The 21,471-nt window shown below is 37.3% G+C and overlaps 1 protein-coding gene across 2 annotated transcripts in view; it reads right to left on the bottom strand.

Annotated features, from left to right (window-relative positions):
- Positions 1-298: 298 nt before the first annotated feature.
- Positions 299-21,471, bottom strand: part of kcnj12 (potassium inwardly rectifying channel subfamily J member 12) — a 28,866-nt gene continuing 7,693 nt past the window's right edge. The window contains exons 1-2 of one of the 2 annotated variants that reach the window (XM_031893665.1): positions 12,219-12,286; positions 299-3,948 (exon numbers count right to left, since the gene is read on the bottom strand). In XM_031893665.1, coding sequence (XP_031749525.1) covers positions 2,553-3,818 — 1,266 coding nt within the window. In that variant the 5' untranslated portion in view covers positions 3,819-3,948; positions 12,219-12,286 and the 3' untranslated portion in view covers positions 299-2,552. Of the gene's footprint in view, positions 3,949-12,218; positions 12,287-21,471 lie in introns of those variants that run through there. The other variant, XM_012971170.3, reaches the window with a different exon arrangement.

Below are 21,471 nucleotides of genomic sequence, written 5' to 3'. Positions count from 1 at the left end.
TGGGTTTCAGGGGTCTTTGTATTGTAAGGGGGTCTCATGACACACAATACGCAGGGCAGGGTACTTTGTTCTCATAAGATGAATTGACAGCCAAAAAAATTCATAAGCACTATTTTTATTTGAGGCTCCACATGTTATATACTTTGGTATATTTATGAAAATTAGGCATAAAACTGTTTAGTGAACCCTTGGCGTTCATATTTAGAATGTTTTATCCATGAATGTAAAAACTGGTTTAAAATATAAAATGTGTAAAATTGCAATATTTTTATTTGATTTTCAGAAATGTCATAAAAAACTGCTGCCTTTAGCATAGCTTTGCACTTTAGTAGTTTGGAGTAGAAAGATGTAATTACCCATTTCTGATTTGGCTGAATATATATGTAACCCCTTTTTGGCAGAAAAACAGAAGCTAGGATTGCTTTAGATCATGGTTTATGGATTCTAACACACAGAATGGGACTTTGCTAAGTGAAAGGATCAAGGTGGAGGTAGTGCAGATACAACTCACTGTGTGCAAATATAAGAAATAAAAGACCAGAAGGTTCTTGCAGAAAACTCAGAAATGAATTATTGTCCAAGACAAGTGATCCACAGGAATATGCACAAAATACAATGCAGATGTTAGAGCAATTGGATTGGCAAATTCAATGTAGAACAAGCAAAATAAAGTTGCACCACAGAGTAGTTTGGGAAGTAACAAAGTCCTTAGGGTTTCTACATCTAGTGGTCCAGATCCCATATAGAGGACTGGAAACAGGAAGAATAAATCTAAGCCTGATATCCTTGTCACAACTGTGGTCTTTTGCACAGATTTTTCTGCTTCAGAACAGAGTGCAAATGCATTTGTTTCTTGAATACATTCATTCCTGTGTTTGTCAGCACTGTATTAATATGGGGATGGCACATGAGCATCCCCTGCATTACACGTTGTGTTGTGCCAGTAATTTCTGTGGTTATACTGGAGCTGATGGTGTGCCAATCCCTCCGGACTGAGCCCCAGGCTATATTGATTTATAAGTGGTGTGTTATTGTACAATTCTTCAGAAATAAACTGGCCATACACATACACAATAATTCAACTGTTTCATACTATTTTCAGTACATGTATGGAGATCCTGACCATTATTTTATTATTCAGTTCATAAATAGGGTATTTTTGAAAATTTGATCTCCCAATGCACCATAACTGACAGAATATACTCATCACTTCCTGCAGTTCTTATTAGACTTATTTAGACTGTCAGCCTCAACAAATGGAATGACAGAGGGGCTAATTTACCATATATTGCCCCTACAGTATCCATCTGGGTCAGTTGGTCAGATACCACACCTGTCTACGTGCCTATAGCAACTATATTATATCAGCAGGAGGTGAAGTAGAAAGTCACATTCATGAGTTGATGAAAGTCTCAACATAGTAGTACACTGTGTCTTTTTAATATTTTATTTTTTTATTCATATATATTACTGTAAAACATGAGCATTCCCCATTGGAGAAACAGTTAGTTAAAATTCACTATTTTAAATATTAAAATGTAAATAAAATCTAATAAATTCTGCTTTTCATAATGATTACTCAAAAGAACCTTATGTAATATGATCAGAGATTTGTTTTCTGTGTTACACAGATCAATCCTGTAATTCTAAGGCACCATCTTTCCTGTGTATTTATAATGGCTCTCTAGTGCCAAATGAGTGGATTTTTTCCACTAAGGTATGTTAACTACTATGGAAGACAACTGGCAATCAGTTTAGCAAAGATCATGTAAGTGTACTATAAGTCTACCACTTCCTTTTAGACTAAGGAAATTATGAAAAACATATAATACAGAACAGCATAAACATTATACATACTTGTCAAAAGTGACAAATTCCATGTTTGTATGGAAACTTTACTGTCTTATTGGGGTTATGTAATACAGGATACTATAATTGCCCACATGCAGTAACCCATAGTAAGCAATCAACAAGTAAAATTCGCTAGTTTCCTGTTTAAAAGTAAGCATCCTATTAATTGCTCTGGGTTACTACAAATGGCAAGTTTAGTACCTCTATTACATAAGGGGGTTAGAATCTTGCATCTTTTATTGCTGTTTTCATATTGCATTTTCTGTATACAAGATTTCCTTTTTGTTATGAGACCTGGCAAACTAAGACTTCATCATAACACTTGAAACTGGCTGTCATTGCCCTAGTACAGGTATTCATTATCATTTAATAAATACTTTATTGAGTGACAGCCTCTGTGATTTTTGTGCTTAATCTGTGAGTTTCTTTGTAGTTTTTGTACCCTTCCTGTAGTTAAAATATTTTCTCTACACCATATAATATCTGTATTTCAGTATCTTATAATTATAGCAAACATGCTGTAATAACTTTATCCACCTCATTAAGTCAGCTGGTGTATATATGTTTAAAATAGGTAATTTAACAAAGTCATTAAAAGATCTATATATTATCATTTGAATGTTTCTATGGCACTTGCATTGTTCTGCTTGTGTTACAGGTTGATGAAATTAAAAATTAGTGTAATAAAATAGTAATTTTTCTCATATTTCAGACTCTCTTCTGTATGAATACTGGTCTAAAACTACTGAGGCTTGAAGTCTGTCAAACTCATCTATGCTGCTATCCTCATCTTCCTCATCATCTTCATCCCGGCTTATAAAGGCCAGCTCATTCTCATAACAAAAAGAGTTGGTACTGGGAATTATGAATTTGTTCTCCACCAATTCCTTGGCACTGCATCGGGGAGTTGATGGAACTTCATATGTTTTATGGAAGTGAGAATAGTCCACTCTATATTGGTTTCTTTCTTCAAATAGAACAGGTTCAAACCGGTGACCCCACAGGATCTCGTTAGCTAAATATGAGCTTCGAGCTTGGGTTGTCATTGCTGTAGCTTCCACCATACCCTCCAATATGACAACTATCTCAAATTCAGAGGTCTCAAGATCTTGTTTGCTAATCCCAAATAGAGGGCTCTCCTCATCTATTTCATGAACAATTGTAATAGGAGACACCAAAAAGATCCGATCCAATCCTTTATCAAATCCTACATTCATATCTATTTGATCTAGAGGGATATATTCACCTTCCTCAGTAATTCTATGCTTTATAAGCTGAGCCCTTACATGAGCTTCCACTATGTGGCTCTTCCTAAGATTCCCAACTCTCCACATCAAGCTTAGCTTTCCATCTCTCATGGCAATCACTGCATTGTGGCTAAAGAGTAATGTTTGGGCTCTTTTTTTAGGTCTAGCCATTTTTGCCATTATGGCCCCAATCATAAAGGAGTCTATTATACAGCCCACAATGGACTGAAACACAACCATGAAAACTGCTAGAGGACATTCTTCTGTCACACAACGGAAACCATATCCAATAGTAGTTTGTGTCTCAATAGAGAAAAGGAATGCAGCCATGAAGCCATTGACTTGAACAACACATGGCTTGAAATCTGTATCGCCTGATGGATTTTCTAAGTCTCCATGAACAAAAGCAATCAGCCAAAAAATCAATCCAAAGAGTAGCCATGAAGCTAGGAATGCGAGACAGAAGATGATCAGCATGTATCTCCAGCGAATATCTACACAAGTGGTAAACATGTCTGCAATGTACCGCTGGGACTTGTCATCCATATTTGCAAATTGAACATTACATTGCCCATTCTTCTTTACAAATCTGTTTCTGCATTTCCTTCTAGTATGAATTTTTCCATTGCCAAAGCCATTGACCCCAGGCATTGTGGTCATCCTCAGTCTCTCTTCATCAGAGGACACTATGCTATAAGGGTTTATCCTACTTGTGCCCATACCTTATTGTACTCCAGAGTAAGTATGAGGTGTCCTATGTCTTTTTATCTTTTATCTCTGTAGTCTGATGCTCTTTGATTTGGAGAGAAATACTTCTGGATTTCATTTCAAGTTAATCACGAGATATGATCTGCAACAAAAATAGAGATTTCTGAAAATAAGCATAAGGTTATGTTCTTATATTATCAAATAGCAATAAAAATGACCCATACTTCTTTTTTGTTGTAGTTTAGTGGCATTAAATGGAAATCCTTTGTATTAAAATATGGAAATTGCATATAACCTTTTTGGTTTGATAGAAGTGACAAGATTAAATAGGGATGGAGAAGGGTGTTATACTAGGGGCAAAATGAATCAAACATTGTTTTTTAAATATGTAAATAATGAACACAATGAAGCAAGAAGAGGTGGGGCCCATATTTTCATAGAGAAATCAGTTGGTCAAAGCGATCAGGATAAAATGAGAGATTCTAAACTGTTATTTTTGTCTGTCTACACAACTGAGGCACTGGCTAATAAAGGTTTTCTTTTAAAAGACCCTATTCTAAGAATATAATTATTAAAGCACAGGAAGTGACTCAGGAAGAAATTCAAAATAGACTACAAAAGGGCATTTTCTAATTGGACAAGTGTTATTACACAGTACATTGTATCAGGTGGCTAGCATTATCGCAGGAGATGATAGCCAGGGCCCCCATATTTTTTAAAACCAAGCTGGCACTCCAGGAGTTCTAGGTGTGTGTTGATCAGTTTTTCTCCAGTGATGAAGAGATGAGGATGGTGTGTGCATCCAGTGCATTGCTATGGGTTTTTTTTCACCTGACAAAGGGGCATGCACCCCCAAACATTGTTTTACTTTTTTGACTTATTAGACACGAGGGGCTAGTCCCCCACTTGCATTGCCTTGAGTGCCAGTACCTAATTCTTATCTTCTGTGGTAGGGGAGTGCCTTCTCCCCAGGGGCTGGACTAATTAGTATTAGCAGTATTAGAGGTCTGTGTGTGCTTGTGAAATATTTGTGCTTTTTTTCACATAGAACAAATGAAGTCTTGTGTTACATCTCAAATAATTGGGAGATGCAAGTTTCCCTTATATGGTATAGTTTCAATGGTGTAAGATGTGTAAGATATGTTTGGTGTAGAATATTATATATGAGTTTGTACCTGGCCCTGATAAGCAGCCATTGCATGATATCCTAATAATAGTCATCCAGTGTTGGGATGATAGGGTCCTATTTGAGCTTCACTCATGTAGGAGTGGGTCATATACGTTGGACATCAAGATGGAGTAGGTGCGTGTTATCAATTTATTATTAGAGGGATTTCGAAGAATATTGTCAAGTTATTAGTGTTGAATAACCAGGGGCCTATTCTGAAATTGGGTATTAAAATCATGACTGATTTTAAATGTTTGTAGGGGTAAATTTGCAATCATTGCATTCTACACAAAATTTTCCTTCACCCAGTAAGTGTTTTAGCCTCCTTACCCCTACCTCAGCCTAAACTGTGATGTTAGGTATGTTTGGAGTAAATTATTGAAGCAAATTAGGTTTTTGGTGAGATATTGCAGAGTTTGGGCTAATCAACCAATTGACTTGATTCCATGTTTTCCTTGTGGCAGGTAGTACTGGGTTTAAGGGTCTTAGATACTTATATGTTCTGTATAATGCATTTTTTAGACCTTCAATCCATTCAAAGTACAAAACCTCCAACATTTTGGGTTTTTCAGCCTCCACAGTTGCTGGGTTTTTAGTATCAAAATGGTAGTTTTGGGCTGCAAGGCCCAGTTCATAAAAAGGAACAGAAAGAATATTACGTGAGAGTGTAGGAGTTTTGTGGTCCTGGCAGAAGGAAATTTGTATTTAGCTAGGGATCTGGGAATATCTACAAATGCATAGTTTATACATTATTTTGGATAAACATATAATTTTAAAGGAACAGTATAACCCAAAAATAAAGTAATTAAAATATAAAGTGCTGTTGCCCTGCACTGGAAAAAAAGATTGTTTGCTTCAGAAACACTGCAATAGTTTATATAAATAAGCTGCAGTGTAGCCATGGGGGCAGCCATTTAGCTCATCTGTTATCTGCTATGTAACCAGTTTTCTCCTTTTTTCCAGCTTGAATGGCTGCCCCCATGGCTACTATAAACTATAGTTTATATAAACTCTTACCACTGCAGGGCAACAGTACATTATTTTTAAATACTTTAAATTGATGTGATACACTTTATTTTTTGGTGTTACTTTTCCTTTAATGATATTGATTTTACCCACTAAGAACAGGGGCAATTTATCTCAGTAGGTAAGGAATGTGGTAAGCTCCTGTAGAGTTACTGCAAGTTATAGTTATTCCAAGGTATTTAAACTTATTCACACGTTGCAGAGGGCAGTTAGCTGGCAGCAAGGTAGATATGATGTAATTTGTGGATGATTTATTTAAAATGGCCAGTGCTTCTATTGCTAGGGAGAACAATAGCATTGGGCCCAATTTTATGCATTTTTATACCCCCCCAGAGAAAATCCCCTTCTAATGACAGCCTTGATCCAGGGTTGTTGTGTGGGATTTGTATGTTTATAAATAGCCTTCACAGATTAATGTCCATCATCTTGGATGGCATAAAGTCTGATCCATGTAAATCAAGGTTGATAAGACTTTGGATAAGCAATTGGATAATACCTTAGCTAGTATTTTCATTTCATTGTTCCGCAATGATATAGGGTGGTAGGAGTCACATTTTAGCAGGCCCTTACCTGGTTTAAGTTAAAATCCTTGAATGCTGCATTGTAAACCTTTAAGACTAGGGACTAACAGTTTTATATTTTTTACATGCCAATCCTTCATCAGGCTATCTGTGCCTGGGGTTTTCTGAGGTAGCATTTGAAGTATTGCTTGCGTGATTTCATATTCTGTGACTGGGTAGTCAAGAAATTTAATTTGGTCATGCGGCAGCGTAGGAAACTGGATGCAGCTTAGGTAAAGAAACTCTTGAGTCATATTATTGTCTAGAGGTGTCTTTGTAAAAATATTTTTTAAAAATTATTCAAAAGCCTGCTGCTATTTGGGTTGGGTTTGAGACTAGCGTGTTTGTGTGGTCTGTAGTTCTTGGGATTACTATAGTCCAATGTAGTGCCTTGGCTAAGTAAGCTAGGGGCTTACTATCTTTAGCACCAAATGCAAATGTTTTTTGTTGGGTATATAATATTTGCTTTTTAGTAGCTTCCATTTTGAGGAGTTCCACCTCATGGAATGTTATTAAATATGTAGGGGCACATTTACTAATCCACAAATGTCCGAAAAGCGTCCGAATGCGTTTTTTTCGTAATGATCTGTATTTTGCGACTTTTTTGCGAATTGTCGCAAATTTTTTCGAGCGCTCAATACGAAAGAGTTGCAACAATTCGCGAAAATCGTAATGGCTATGAAAAAGTCACGACAATTCACGCAAGTCGTAATAGTTACAATTTCCGAAAAAGTCGTAACGGCGACGAAAAAATCGCAAAAAATACGAAAAAGTCGCAAAATGTTCGTTTTCCAATACAAATTTTTCTCATTCGGATTCGGATTCATGGATTAGTAAATCAGCCCCGTAGTGTTTGTTTGCTCAATTGTTACACAAGGTCTTGGTCTCTTTCTTACACTTGTACTTAACTTTTAACTATTGCAGCAATGAAAACCCCCTACTGTGCTCTTTGAAGGCATCCCAGACAATTCCAATTGAGTGTGAGAAGTGTTAGTGACAGCATTAGTACGGAATGGCCTTAGTGTTCCCTAAATTGGTTTTCAGTTGTCTTAACTTTTTCCAAAAGATCAACTGAGACAAAGGCCAGGTCTATCCTGGAAAGTGTGTGATATGTAGAGGAGTAACACAAATAGTGTAGCTTCAGCTGATTTTTTCATCTCCACACCTCAGTCAGGTGATGGGCCTTTGCCCAGTTTGCTAGGCCAGTAATGATGTGGAAAGAGGTGGAGGTTCTGTCTAGAATAGGGTCTAATATACAGTTAAAATAGACTAAAATTTGTGGCATAGTTACCAAGCATGACATTGCAATTTGCAAGACTGCTTCTGAAAAAGGTATTAAACACAATGAACATGACAGTAAGTAACAACAGTGATCTAGGTGCAGACCTGTAATTCTGTCATTTAAAAGGGGAGCCCAATTCTAATAAGGACTGAGGTACCTCAGGCATAGGTGGAAAAGGTAAGAGTTGGCCTTTTTTTTAACAAAAACAAAAAACACTTTTTCCCACTTAAGTGGGATTTATAAAGTAATAAAATATGTGGTTGGTGGTATGTAAACACACGTAAGCTTTTAAATTTGTCATTCAGGCCCCTTAAATTCCAAGATAATATTTTAAAGAAGGACATTATAAGATTTAGATAAGAGTAGTATGTATGGTACCTGCACTGTTATCGGCACACTGGTGTAATACATATATCTTCAATGTTCATATATTCAGCTCCAATGTCTCTCTTTCTCAATACAAGCAGGTGCACGTATCTTCAATGGCCACAATCCATTCCAATTGCCATATAGAAAAACAGCATACAGCACCTTAATGTCTCCATTAAAAAAGTCTTTACATGGTTTTTGGATATAGCGACATTTCAGGCCTAACCTGGCCTTTTCTCAAGCTTGCAAAAAGGCCAGGTTAGGCCTGAAACGTTGCTATATCCAAAAGCCATGTGTATATGGCTTTGTGGGCTCAGGCCCTCTGCACCCCCCAGGTCACCTGTATAGCCACAGGATCTGCCTCCTCTATAGTTATGCCACTGGTCTGACCCCTCTGACTCATATTTCCTAAATGCTTTCTTCTTTATTCCTAATAACTTCTTTACATCTGACTTTTTATTTGCTGCCATAAGGGAATACATTGAGAATAGGAATAATTTAAGAATTATTTCTGTTCTCTATTTTTAGCTGAAAACCTCCTGTCCAAATCTTTTGGCTGAAGTAATGTTTTTAGGTGCTAAAGTTTGCTTTCCTGACATTTACAATCTTTGAACCAATGTTTTCATTTTTTAAACAAATATTAAATGAAATAATATTATAGTCACTATTACCCAGATGCTCTAGCACTTCTGCATTTGTAGTTCATGTAGTTCATTGGACAGCATTGCGTCTTAATTAAAGCAAATATACTTTTAGTGAATTGTGCGTTAAAACGCAAAAAATTAGACACAATAAAATTTTTACCGCATGCTATAAGAAGCGCACGTTTTAACGCACTTTAGTGAATTAACCCTATGTTTTTTTAGGGTCTCTGTATAAAACACACACTGATCATTTACACACAAATTTTATTTGGGTGCCTCTGCATACCACATAGTTTGATAAATATTTGTATATTGGACATCAAACTGTTCAGTAGATCTCTAGTGTTCATATTTAGGATGTTTTTTCCTAGTTCGTAACAAAATGTAGGGCATATGATGGGGGTAAAATCCAAGCGGTAATTTTCAAAAATGTTATAAATACCGTTATGTTTAGCATTACTTGCAGTTTGGTAGTTTGCAGTAGAAAAACAAATTTACTTTTTGTATTCAATTTAATTTTGTATTTAACAGAATATTTACTTTCTGAAAATATATGGTTTCCTAGGATATTTGTGCTGTTAGGGAGTTGGATGACATAATATGCATACAGGGTGCTCATTTTGTAGCAGCTAGAGTGTCAGAAACAAATATTCCTATGCATAATTTCATTTAGGGGGTTCCACATGCCTCACAGTTTGGTAAATCTATGCACACCTAGCTTCAAACAGTTTAAGGGCTCTGGCACACGGGGAGATTAGTCGCCCGCGGCAAAATTCCCCGAGTTGCCATCATCTGCCATCCCACCGGTGAAAATGTAAGTCGCCGGTGGGATGGCACACGCGGCGGCGCGATTTCGGGAAGGCAACTTCAGCGATTTCCCGAAATCACGCCGCCGCGTGTGCCATCCTACTGGCGACTTACATTTTCGCCGGTGGGATGGCAGGTGATGGCAACTCGGGGAGATTAGTCACCCGCGAACAGGGAGTTTTGTCGCGGGCGACTAATCTCCCCGTGTGCCAGAGCCCTAATAGTTTAATTGGATTGTGTACTTTCCAAAAAGGTATGGTGTTCTGGGGTTTTACTAAAGTAAAACCCACATAAAATTCAGTATTTCAGTTTTTCTTTTAGCAGCTGAAGTGACCTCCAGGACCATTGGTATTCATTTCATTTTGGGGTCTCTACATGCCAGATACTTTGGTGATTCTATGCACAATGGACATCAAATTGTTTGGTGGACCCCTGGCATTCATATTAAGGATGTTTTATCTTGGAACCTCATGACATATGGGAGACAAGGTGCTAGAAAGTGCAATTGTTCTGCACTAGCGATGCAGCCCTCCTTCAACACTCTCTGACACAAAAGAACGAAGCTTGGAGGGGGAGACAAGGACCGCTGAGACGCCACTGGATCCTGCATGGCAGATATTTTGGTGTTCATATGCACAATGGCCATAAAACTGTTTGGTGTACCACTGGCTATCATATTTATAATGTTTTATCTTGGAACTAATAACATGTGGGAAATAAAATGCTGCAAAGTTTTCAGCTACCAACTTTGGATTTGCTTGAATGTGTATTTTCCATGTTATATTTTTTTTGGGTTAAAAATACTTTTTGTGGCTTTACACATAAAATACAGTAAAATGTGCTAATTTTTCAGTAGGTGGGGACCTCCAGAACAAATTGTATGAACTAATTTCTTATTGGGCATGAAAGTGTGCGGTGGACCCCTGGCATTCATATTTTTGATGTTTTCATTTGGAATCTAATGGCTTGGGAGGTATGATTCTGAATATTGTAAGCTTTGAGGTGATTTTCATTTAGTAGCTAAGACTATTTAAAGTGTAAGCTTTGTGGTGGAAAGATTTGATTACCCATTGTGGATTTACGACAATGTGTAATTTCCAAAAATATATGGATTTTTGGTGTTAATGTATTTTTTTTTTTTGCAATGTTACCCACATAAAATACAGGTAAGGGGTGATTTATCAATGTTCAAATGCAATTTTTCTCACAATTCAAGGTTTTTTGTGCTAAAACTCCCAATATTTGAATTATGGTTCAAAAAGTGGAATGTTCGATATTTATTAAATGCAAAAAATCTGAAAACTCAAATGTAAAAGCATGTAAAGCTTGCAAGTTTTAGTCAATGGGAGTTGTCCTAGGCCAAATAAAGCCATATTTTCAATTCGAGTTTTTTTTATTTTGTAAACTCACAATTGTATTCAAGTTTTTTATTCAAACAAGTTTTTCATATTAGGGGTTTTTAATACATCAGCAAACATTCAAGTCTTTTTTAAAATGTGAGTTATTCAAATTAGTAAAACATTTTAAAATTGATAAATAAACCCATAAATGTGTTTTTATTTTGTCCTCCAGGAAAATTTGTATACAATAATATCATTTTGGAGTTTCTACATGCCAAGATACTTTGGTGATCCTATGCACAATTGACATCAAACTGTTTGGGGGACCCCTCGCATACATAATTTAAAAGTTGGGCTTGTCCCATTTACATGAGTTTATCCTATAGGCTACAGCTCACCCACTGGGTTTTCAATGCAAAAGCCAGGATAATAGCTGATCAGATTCCCAACTACAGACCGGTTTCGCCCTTCTTGGGGCTCATCAGTGTAGTGTAGGGTTTTCGAAAGGTATAGATACACATTTTGGATTCGGATTTTAGTGCACTTTCTAAAAAATTATATATGGCTTCCTGGGGTAAAACTACTGTTACAGGATTTTTTGGCTTTGGAATCTAAAATATATCAATTTTTGCTGTGGTGCTTTAAACCTATGGTAATGTATTACTGGGAGTTTTTAAAATATAGATCAGAAATCCCCATAAAATTATACATAACTGTTATTACCACGTTCGGGAGATATGAGGCTTTCCAAATCAGTTGGATTTTCATGCATAATATACTGTTTCTGTTTTTGCTACAAATCACTATATTATAAAAAATTAAATTTTTTTGTCTTTTTTTTATATTTAGAGCTCTAAATCTTTTCCAGAAGTAGAAGTACATAAAAAACTTAAAAATCTGAAATATTTTTCCTAAGCAAAATAAAAGTTTTCCCCAAGTAATTCCCCTAATAGTGAAAGAGCACAAAATGTTCAAAAAAGTCTACTTCCATATACATTTTTCAAACCATATACAATATATATATATGTAATCATTTAAAACTATCCTAGTGAAATAAGTGTGCCATAATGCAGATCTATGTAGAGTTCAGGTTTTTTAATCCTAGTTCATTTAGTAAATGAAATCATTACACAAAGACTCGGGCACTGCAGTGGATGATTAGTAAAGGATTAATCAATACAGCAGACAATAGGCAGCCAGCTCCATGTTTAAATACCTGGATATTTTTATTCACTCCTTAAAATATTAATCCACAGGGTGATAAATCCAAGACAAAAAATGAAGATCATTATCTACAGCAGAAAAGAGAAAGATAAATGTTCAGATAAGAAAGATGCTATGCTAGCACTTGTATTACTTTTAACCCTTTAACAACCAAAATGTAGAATCTACATTGCCAAAAAAAGAGCCCTAACAATGTAGTTCACATTTCTAGATAATGAGAAAAATTTGTGGCTAGGCATCATGTGGCTCCAACTGCATGTGTGTAAAGGGTTATTAGTTATATTTAAACACATACATTATTTCGTTTAGAACAGCATAACATCTGTACTGCTGGAAATCCTCTTATAGTCTAAAGATTTTTCTAGGAATGATTGGTTAATGGTTTTTGAAGCAAACATATTATTTTGCCCTCAAAATGAAACAGATTTAGAACATTAAGATGAAACACCCAAATAAAATGAGGGCAAGCAATAGTAATTGATATGTTTTCCCTTACTGATGACTCAAGAAAAGAAATACATTTTTCAAACAGAAAAAGGAGGGCACAAAAGCTACACTCAGCAAATCTCTGTTTTTAAAACTGCAGTTTTGCAAGCACCTGTACTATAAAAAATAAAGTGTTTTTTTGTAATATTCAGATTCTATCTTGCTTTGGAAAGAAAGTGTTTGTAATGGGCTAAAATACCATAGGTTATAATCCATCTGCTTTGAAGTAACTTTTTTTAGTGGAAAAACTATAACCTGTCAAGACTTACAGGGTTTCGAATTCTGTGTGGAGCTACTCAGACAGTTACCTGCCTCTGGGGGTCCTAGCAATTCGTAAGTCTCTTGGCACCATGCCAGACCTCAATGAATCCTGAAAAATTACGTGTGCCGGTCCCAGGATTTAGAAGGAAGAGGAAACACTCACTGCAGGTACCCAGTGCTGGTGTGGATTCCTTCCAACAGGAGCACCAGCCCAGGGTAAAAGGTAAACAATTACATTCAATGGGGGTGCCTAACATCTGGCACCCCCCAGTGATTTTTACCTTTCCCTCTCTTTTAAAGGAACAGTTTAGTATAAAAATAAAACTGGATAAAGAGACAGGCTGTGCAAAACAAAAAAATGTTTCTAATATAGTTAGTTAGCCAAATTGTAATCAATAAAGATTGTAGTGAGTGGTCCTCTAACATAATAGCCAGAACACTACTTCCTCCTTTCAGCTCTCTAACCTCTTAGTGGGAGACTTGAGGGGGGCCACATGGGACATACTGTTCAGTTAGTTTGCTTTTGATCCTTAGCACACAAGTCAGATTCAAAAACAAACAGTTTTGTCCCACATGGTCCCCCCTCAAGTCACTGATTGGTTAGTGTTGGATACTGCGCTTGTTCAAGAACTCATCCAGGCCCCTCTTAAAGGCATTAACAGAATCTGCCATTACCACATCACTAGGAAGGGCATTCAACAAACTCACTGCCCTCACCATAAAAAAACACCTATGCTGCTTGAAATGAAGGTGCCGTTCCTTTAATATAAAGGGGTGGCCTCTGGTGTGCTAATCCTTGTTATGGGAAAAAAGAACATCCCCCATCTGCCTATAATCCCCTCTAATGTACTTGTACAGAGTAATCATGTCCCCTCGCAAGCCCCTTTTTTCCAGAGAAAACAAACCCAACCTCGACAGTCTCACCTCATAGTTTAAATCTTCCATCCCCTTAACCAGTTTAGTTGCACGTCTCTGCACTCTCTCCAGCTCATTAATATCCTTCTTAAGGACTGGAGCCAGAAACTGCACTGTATACTCAAGGTGAGGCCTTACCAGGGACCTACATTATAAAGAGGCAAAATTATATTTTCATCCCTTTTTTATACAAGACAGCACTTTATTTGCTTTAGTAGCCCCAGATGACACTGCTTGGAATTAGACAACTTGTTATATACAAAAATTTTCCATTTTGCTGCCAGTTTTCCAATTTAATTAAATCACTCTGCAAAGTGGCAGCATCCTGCATAGAACTTATAGTTTTGCACAATTTAGTATTGTCAGCAAAAACAGAAACAGTACTTTCTATGCCCACCTCCAGGTCATTAATAAACAAATTAAAAAGCAAAGGACCAAGGACTGACCCCTGCGGTACTCCACTAACAACACTGGTCCAATTATAAAATGTTCCACCACTCTTTGTAATCTATCCTTCAGACAGATTTCTATTCAATTACAAAGATTATATTCTAGGCCAATATTCCTCAAGTTTATCATTAACTTTATATGAGGTACTATATCAAATGCTTTAGCAAAGTCTAAGTAGATGACATCCACTGCCATTCCAGCATTGAGATTCCTGCTCACCTCCTCATAAATGGCAACTAAATTAAAAATGGCAAGATCTGTTACGCATAAAACCATGCTGGCACAAACTTATAGTATTGTGATTTGCAATGTATTCAAGTATCCCATCCCCTTCCAAAAGCGTTCCTATTGATGTCAGACTAACAGGCCTATAGTTTTTATGCTGAAAACGGGATCCTTTTTTAAAAAACAGCGCCACATTAGCAATTCGCAAGTCTCTCGGCACCATGCCAGACCTCAATGAATCCTGAAAAATTAAGTGAAGAGGTTTAGCAATCACAAGCTCATTTAATACCCTGGGATGAATAGCATTTAGTCCTGGACCTTTCTTTACCTTTACATGTTCAACTCTCTTTTGAATTTCCTCCTAAGTGACCCATGCATCAGTAGTTATATTACTAGAATTGGGTCTATTAAAAGGAAAGCCTTGGTTAGTTGGCTTCTCGAAATGTCTGCTTTTTCCCTGTTCTCATCAACCAACTGACCCCCTGTGATAATAAGGGCCCAACCCCTTTTTATTTCATTTTTTTTACTATACCCCTTTCCATCTCTATTTATGCTTGCCTGATAGCTTTTTTACATGCTTTATTTGCTTTAAAGGAGAAAGAAAGGTAAAAACTAAGTAAGTCTTATCAGAAAGGTCTATGTAAATGCAGCCATAAGCACTTACAGGAACACTGCGCTGAGTTCTCTGTCAAAAGGTTTGTTGTGTCTGTTTCCCTCTGCCAGGGACATGCAGCTCTCTCCTCTCTCCCCTCTCCTGCTCCCCCTCCCTCAAGAATGCTAAGAACTCACTCCCCCCCCTTGGGAATGTGGATCTGAGCCAATCAGCAGGAAGCTTCCTTATAGTATTACAAACTGAGCATGTACACTGGTCTTGGTGCAGGAGCGAGGCATTATGGGAACTTTCTTTACAGAGCTCAGCATTTTTTCTTCCTGTTTGGCTTCTGATCATATGAACAGGTGAAATATGGGAAGACTTAAGGGCACTATTGAGAGAACTGAAGGTATGCCTGCAGCTTGAGATTAACTCTTTAAAAAGCATGTTTTTTCTTACCAACCTCAACACTATCACTCAACCATAAAGGTTTTGCTTTGCTATGCCTTTCCTGCTTTACAAGGGGAATATACCGAGCTGTATACAGAAACACAGAACAGAAATGGTTGTTGTTTAAAATTATATTTAATCATTACTGTTTTCAATTTATCCCATTAAAAAGTAGTTAATAGTGAAAAAAGGAAAGCTTTTAAGAATTATAAGTCAGAGGGGACAGAAGCAGCATTTAATGTATATTAACACTATAACAAGTGTTGAACAGAAATCCGGAAGGCAAAGATAGAAAATGAGGAGCGAATTGCGGCAGAGGCTAAAACTAACCCCAGACGCAGGTTGAGAGTGTGGCCCCATTGATTTATAGTAACAATATGGTTACACCAGGCACAGAGAAGATAAATGTGCTAAACCAGTTCTTTTCTTCATTGTATACAGTATAGGAGCCAGAGTGCCAAGACCCACCGAATAGCTGCACTATTGGCTCAGGTCAAACTAGTCAGTGGTTGGCAGAGGATATAGTGCATGAAGGTTTACTCAAGATCAATGTGAACAAGGCACCAGGGCTAGATAGAATACACCCCAGGATACTGAGAGAGCTAGGTTCAATTTTACAATGGTCTGTTTCTGATATTCTCAGACTCATTTTCATCAGGTATGGTACCTATGGATTGGAGGAAAGCTAATGCCATTCCTATATTTAAAAGGGGATTAAGATCTCAGCCTGGCAATTATAGGCCAGTAAGTTTGACATCAGTCCTGGTAAACTTATTTAAAGGCTTGTTAAGGCATCACATACAAAATTATGTTCTGGAGAATTGCATTATGAATAGTAATCAGCATGGCTTCATGTCGGACAAATGTAGCTACATTTTAAGATAAGGTTAGTAAAAAGCTGGACAGTGGGGATGCAATAGATGTGATCTATTTGGATTTTGCCAAAGCATTTGATACCGTTCCCCACAAACGACTGCTTTCTAAACTAAGGGCTATTGGTCTTAGTGAAGTCATTTGCACATGGATAGAAAACTGGCTACAGGATTAGGTACAGACGGTGGTTGTTAATGGTACATTCTCTACTTGGAGTAGGGTTCTCAGTGGGGTCCCTCAGGGTTCTGTACTGGGTCCACTTCTGTTTAACTTTTTCATTAATGACTTAGGGGAGGGTATTATAAGTAACGTATCAGTGCAGATGACACAAAACTCTCCAGTCAATTCAGGATCTTGACCAACTGGCAATCTGGGCAACAAAGTGGCAGATACGATTTAATGCGGATAAATGTAAGGTCATGCACCTGGGATGTAAAAATATGCAAGCCACTTATACCCTTAATGGGACTGCACTAGGCAAATCCATAATGGAGAAGGACCTTGGAGTCCTTATACATAATACACGTGGCTGTAGCTGCAAGGGAAAACAAGCTGTATTTAAAGTGGTATAGATTCACTGGAGGAGAGGGGTTATTCTTCCCCTCTAAAGAGTGCTGGTAAGGCCCCATCTAGAATATGCCGTTCAATTTTGGGCTCCATTACTCGTGGACATTACTGAATTAGAAAGGGTCAAGAGAAGGGCAACTAAGCTGGTAAAGGGTATGGGAAGTCTCAGTTATGAAGAAAGACTGGCCAAGTTGGGTTTGTTTACACTGTAGAAGAGGCGCTGATAACTATGTATATACAGTATATATATATATATAATCTCTCTAATGCTTTATTTACCAGTAGGTCCTTCCAACTGACACAATGGCACACACTCTGATTAGAAGTAAGAAGGTTTGGTTTAAACATTTGGAAAGGATTTTTTTTTCCTTCTGTGTTTAACTCTGTGAAAAGCCTTTCCCAGTTGACACATTGCCGAGATGCCCTTATACTGGCAAAGTCTGCAAATCTGAAATGTCTAATTGTCTAAATGTTTTCGTTACTCCCTTATAGAGCTGTCTTTATCAGCATGTTGTGATCACTGTTCCCTAAATGCTCACCCACACAAAGGTTAGAGATGAGTTCAGTATTATTAGATATTACCAGGTCCAATAAAGAATAATTCCTTGGTCCAGGTCCTTGAACTGCCTGAAACAAAAAGTTGTCATTTAGCATATTTACAAACCTACTAGCTTTTTCAGACTTAGCCACCCCATTACTCCAGTCAATGTCCTGATAATTAAAGTCCCATAATAACAACTTGACCCAGTTGTGAAGCAATAATAGCTGAGACTCATCCTCCTCACTTATAATTTTCTTTGTAACCTTTAGCCAAGCTGAAATCTCTACCCAAAGGGATTCCACACTGTTCCTAGTAATTCCTAGTAATTTCTTTAGCACATGGTTTTAAATCTGTCTTTACATAAAGACAAACCACTCCACCCTTTTTAAGCTCTCTGTCCCTTCTAAAAAGGGTGTAACCATTTAAATGCACAGCCCAGTTGCATGTTTCATCCCACCAGGTCTCAGTGATACCGATTAAATCATAATTTTCAGTACATGCAACACCTAATTTACCTGACAAGCTCTGTGCATTATCCAGCATGCAGCAGAGATTAGTACTTTTAGGTTGAAGAGTTGCAAAGGAGAAAGTAGTGTTCTGGCTATTACATTATCTATTCATTCCAGCCTTTATAGACTACATTTTTGGCTATGCTGATTTTTTTTATTGTGAACCCAGCTTCATTTTTGCACTGAACAATTCCCTTAAAATTGGAAAATAATTGAACAGAATGGCATTATGAGCAGTAATCAGCATGGCTTTATGAAGGACAGGTCATGCCAGACAAATTGAATTGCTTTTTATGATGAGGTTAGGAAGAAGCTGGACAGTGGGGGTGCAGTAGATGTGACCTATTTAGATTTTGCCAAAGCATTTATTGCAGTGACCTTATTTTGAAGCTACCGCACCCAATTTTGCTGCAACCGCGCCCTTTTTGATGCGGCCGTGCCCAATTTGACGTGCAACAAAAAAAAATTCCGTGCAACGAATTTTCTCCTGCCAAATTTTCACAGAAGTTTCGCGAAACAATTCACCAATGGCAAAATGTGGAAATTCGCTGCAAATCCATGCCTGGCGAAAAAATTCACTCATCACTAGTTTGAACATGGATAGGAAACTGGCTACAGGATCAGGTACATTCTCTACTCAGAGTAAAGTTCTCTCAGGGTTCTGAGTTGGGTCCACTTTTATTTAACTTGTTCATTAATGACTATGGGGAGGGTATTATAAGTAATGTGTCAGTGTTTGCAGATGATACAAAACTCTGCAGCCCAATTAATTCCATTCAGGGTGTGGCATCCTTGCAACATGATCTTAGCAAACTGGGCGGTTAAGTGGCAGATAAAATTTTAAGTCTATAATTGTAAGGTCATGCACCTGGGATGTAAAAAAATACAAGCTACTTAAACCCTTAAGGGCTCTGGCACACGGGGAGATTAGTCGCCCGCGACAAATCTCCCTGTTCGCGGGCGACTAATCTCCCCGAAATGCCATCCCACCGCTGAAAATGTAAATTGCCAGTGGGATGGCATACGCGGCGGCGCGATTTCACTGAACAGGGAGATTTGTCGTGGGTAACTAATCTCCCCGTGTGCCAGAGCCCTAATGCGACTGCACTAGGAAAATTCACAGTGGAGAAGGATTTTGGAGTCCTTATAGATAATAAACTTGGCTCTAGCAAGCAATGCCAGGCAGCAGCTGCAATGGCAAACAAGGTTTTGAGCTGTATTAAAAGTGGTATAGATCCACGGGAGGAGGGGGTTATTCTTCCCCTTTACAAAGTGCTGGTAAGGCCCCATCTAGAATATGCCGTTTGATCTCCAGTGCTCAAACGGGACATTATTGAATTAGAGAGGGTCCAGAGAAGGGCAACTAAGCTGGTAAAGGATATGGAAAGTCTCAGTTATGAAGAAAGACTGGCCGAGTTGGGATTGTTATGTTATGCTAACTATGTTTAAATATATGAGGGGGTCATATTATAATTTCTCTAATGCTTTATTTACCATTAGATCCTTCCAGCACACATGAGGGTACCCGTTCCAGTTAGAAGAAAGGAGGTTTCATCTGAATATTCAGAAAGGGTTTTTTACTGTGAGAGCTGTGTAGTTGTGGAATTTCCTCCATGAATCAGTCGTACTGGCTGATACATTGGATAGCTTCAAGAAGAGGTTGGATGGCTTTTTAGCAAGTACATACAGGGCATACACGGTTATGGGAGATAGCTCTTAGTACAAGTTCATAAGGTTGAGCAAAGTACAGAGTACAGATTTTAGTGGTATGGCAAAGATAATCATATGAGGCTTTGGCAGTGGTATTAATATGATTTAAAAAGTTGGAGATTATACAAGGCAGCGTGCTGTGTCAAGAGGATTAATGAACATTTCATTAGTAGTTTAATCTAATGTAAGGTGATCTGTTCTGTAAATTTTGCTTGAGATAGCCTTGATTCTGAGTCCTCAGTACCATTAAACTGTAATTTTTGCTAAAATTCCACAAAAAAATAGAGAGTATTCTGTCAGTATATCTATAATACACAGCTCAGCATCCAATGTTCACTGGCTACTAGGTCAATGTCTCTCACAGTATGTTTCTACTGTAGTAGAAGATTGCTGCCTTTTCAAAAAATAAAGACTTATCTACAAGAATAGATACAAAATTGTCCCCAGTCAGCTGCATATAAATTATGGACAGAAAACACCAAAGATAGTGGTAAACGATGATTAATCTTTGCAAAGCAATGCTAAATATGTCAGTAATATATCTATAAAGGATAATAATAATCATATACTCTTCTTATGTGAACCCAAGTGTGGATAAAATTTCTGAGAGAGTTTGATATAATCATTATCTTTATTTACTTGTTTAAGGCAACTTTCTATGTATAACTGGTCCTGTTGCACATTTTTAATTAAAGTTAAATAAACAATGAGGTGGATATACAATGAAAAAACACAGGCAGAAAAAATCAAATCCAATAATCTCAGCATTGCTTGCAGGTATATTTATGACACACTGACTTCCATAGCTGTACTGTACTTTCAAATCATCCTGGCTAAGCAGTTTTAGAAGCATGTTACCTATATAGCTGTGTTAAGTATTCTAAATTGTTCAAAACAGTTCCTGGTGTTCAAGTATTTGTAAGATAAAAATGAATCACTTCATCTCTATATCTACTAAGCATGGTCCTACTCAAAAAAAATAATTTAGTGCTGCCTCTACTCTGCAAATTAGTTAGAAAAGTTAGACTTGCTGGGTCGCAGGGTATGCATATGTATGCATACACTTGGAAATTGTATTTGGGAATGTAAAACGTGTAAAGTATTATTTACCTAATTTTTACAATAGGATGGAGGTCACTTAACATCTCTAGTCAGACACGAACAAGAATAATGCTTAACCTGTAATATTCTTGCCTTTCTAAGTATGTAACTTAATATAAGTAGCCTCCCATTTAAAAAATAAAATCTCAATAGACTTTCTTTTACAAGGCATAAATAGTCTCTGAATTGAAATGGAAGCTATGGAAGCTATATTAGCTTACAAATGTGCAGTTGTACTGATTTAAAATAGTTTCCAGCTTGCTCTCAAAATCTATTTTAATGAATCTGGATAAACATACATCCTAGGGCCAAATCAACATGCCCCAGTTAGGCTGCAGTGACCCTGCAGGAGATTCAGCTCTTGCTGTTCCTGGAACAGAAATTAATGACAAAACTGGTGTCACCTACATTCTCTTCCTAGAAACATTTTTAACACTCATTTGCGCTCTAGTGAGCTGTTATATGCCAGAAAAGTTAATGGCACAACAGGATTATATGTAGATGGAAAAGCAGAATATATATATATATATATATATATATATATATATATACACTGTATATATAT

The sequence above is a fragment of the Xenopus tropicalis genome, chromosome 9, assembly GCF_000004195.4.
Source record: "Xenopus tropicalis strain Nigerian chromosome 9, UCB_Xtro_10.0, whole genome shotgun sequence".
NCBI classification, from domain to species: Eukaryota; Metazoa; Chordata; class Amphibia; order Anura; family Pipidae; genus Xenopus; species Xenopus tropicalis.
Note: the sequence above shows the minus strand (reverse complement) of the source record. Positions and strands in the feature narration are given on the sequence as shown.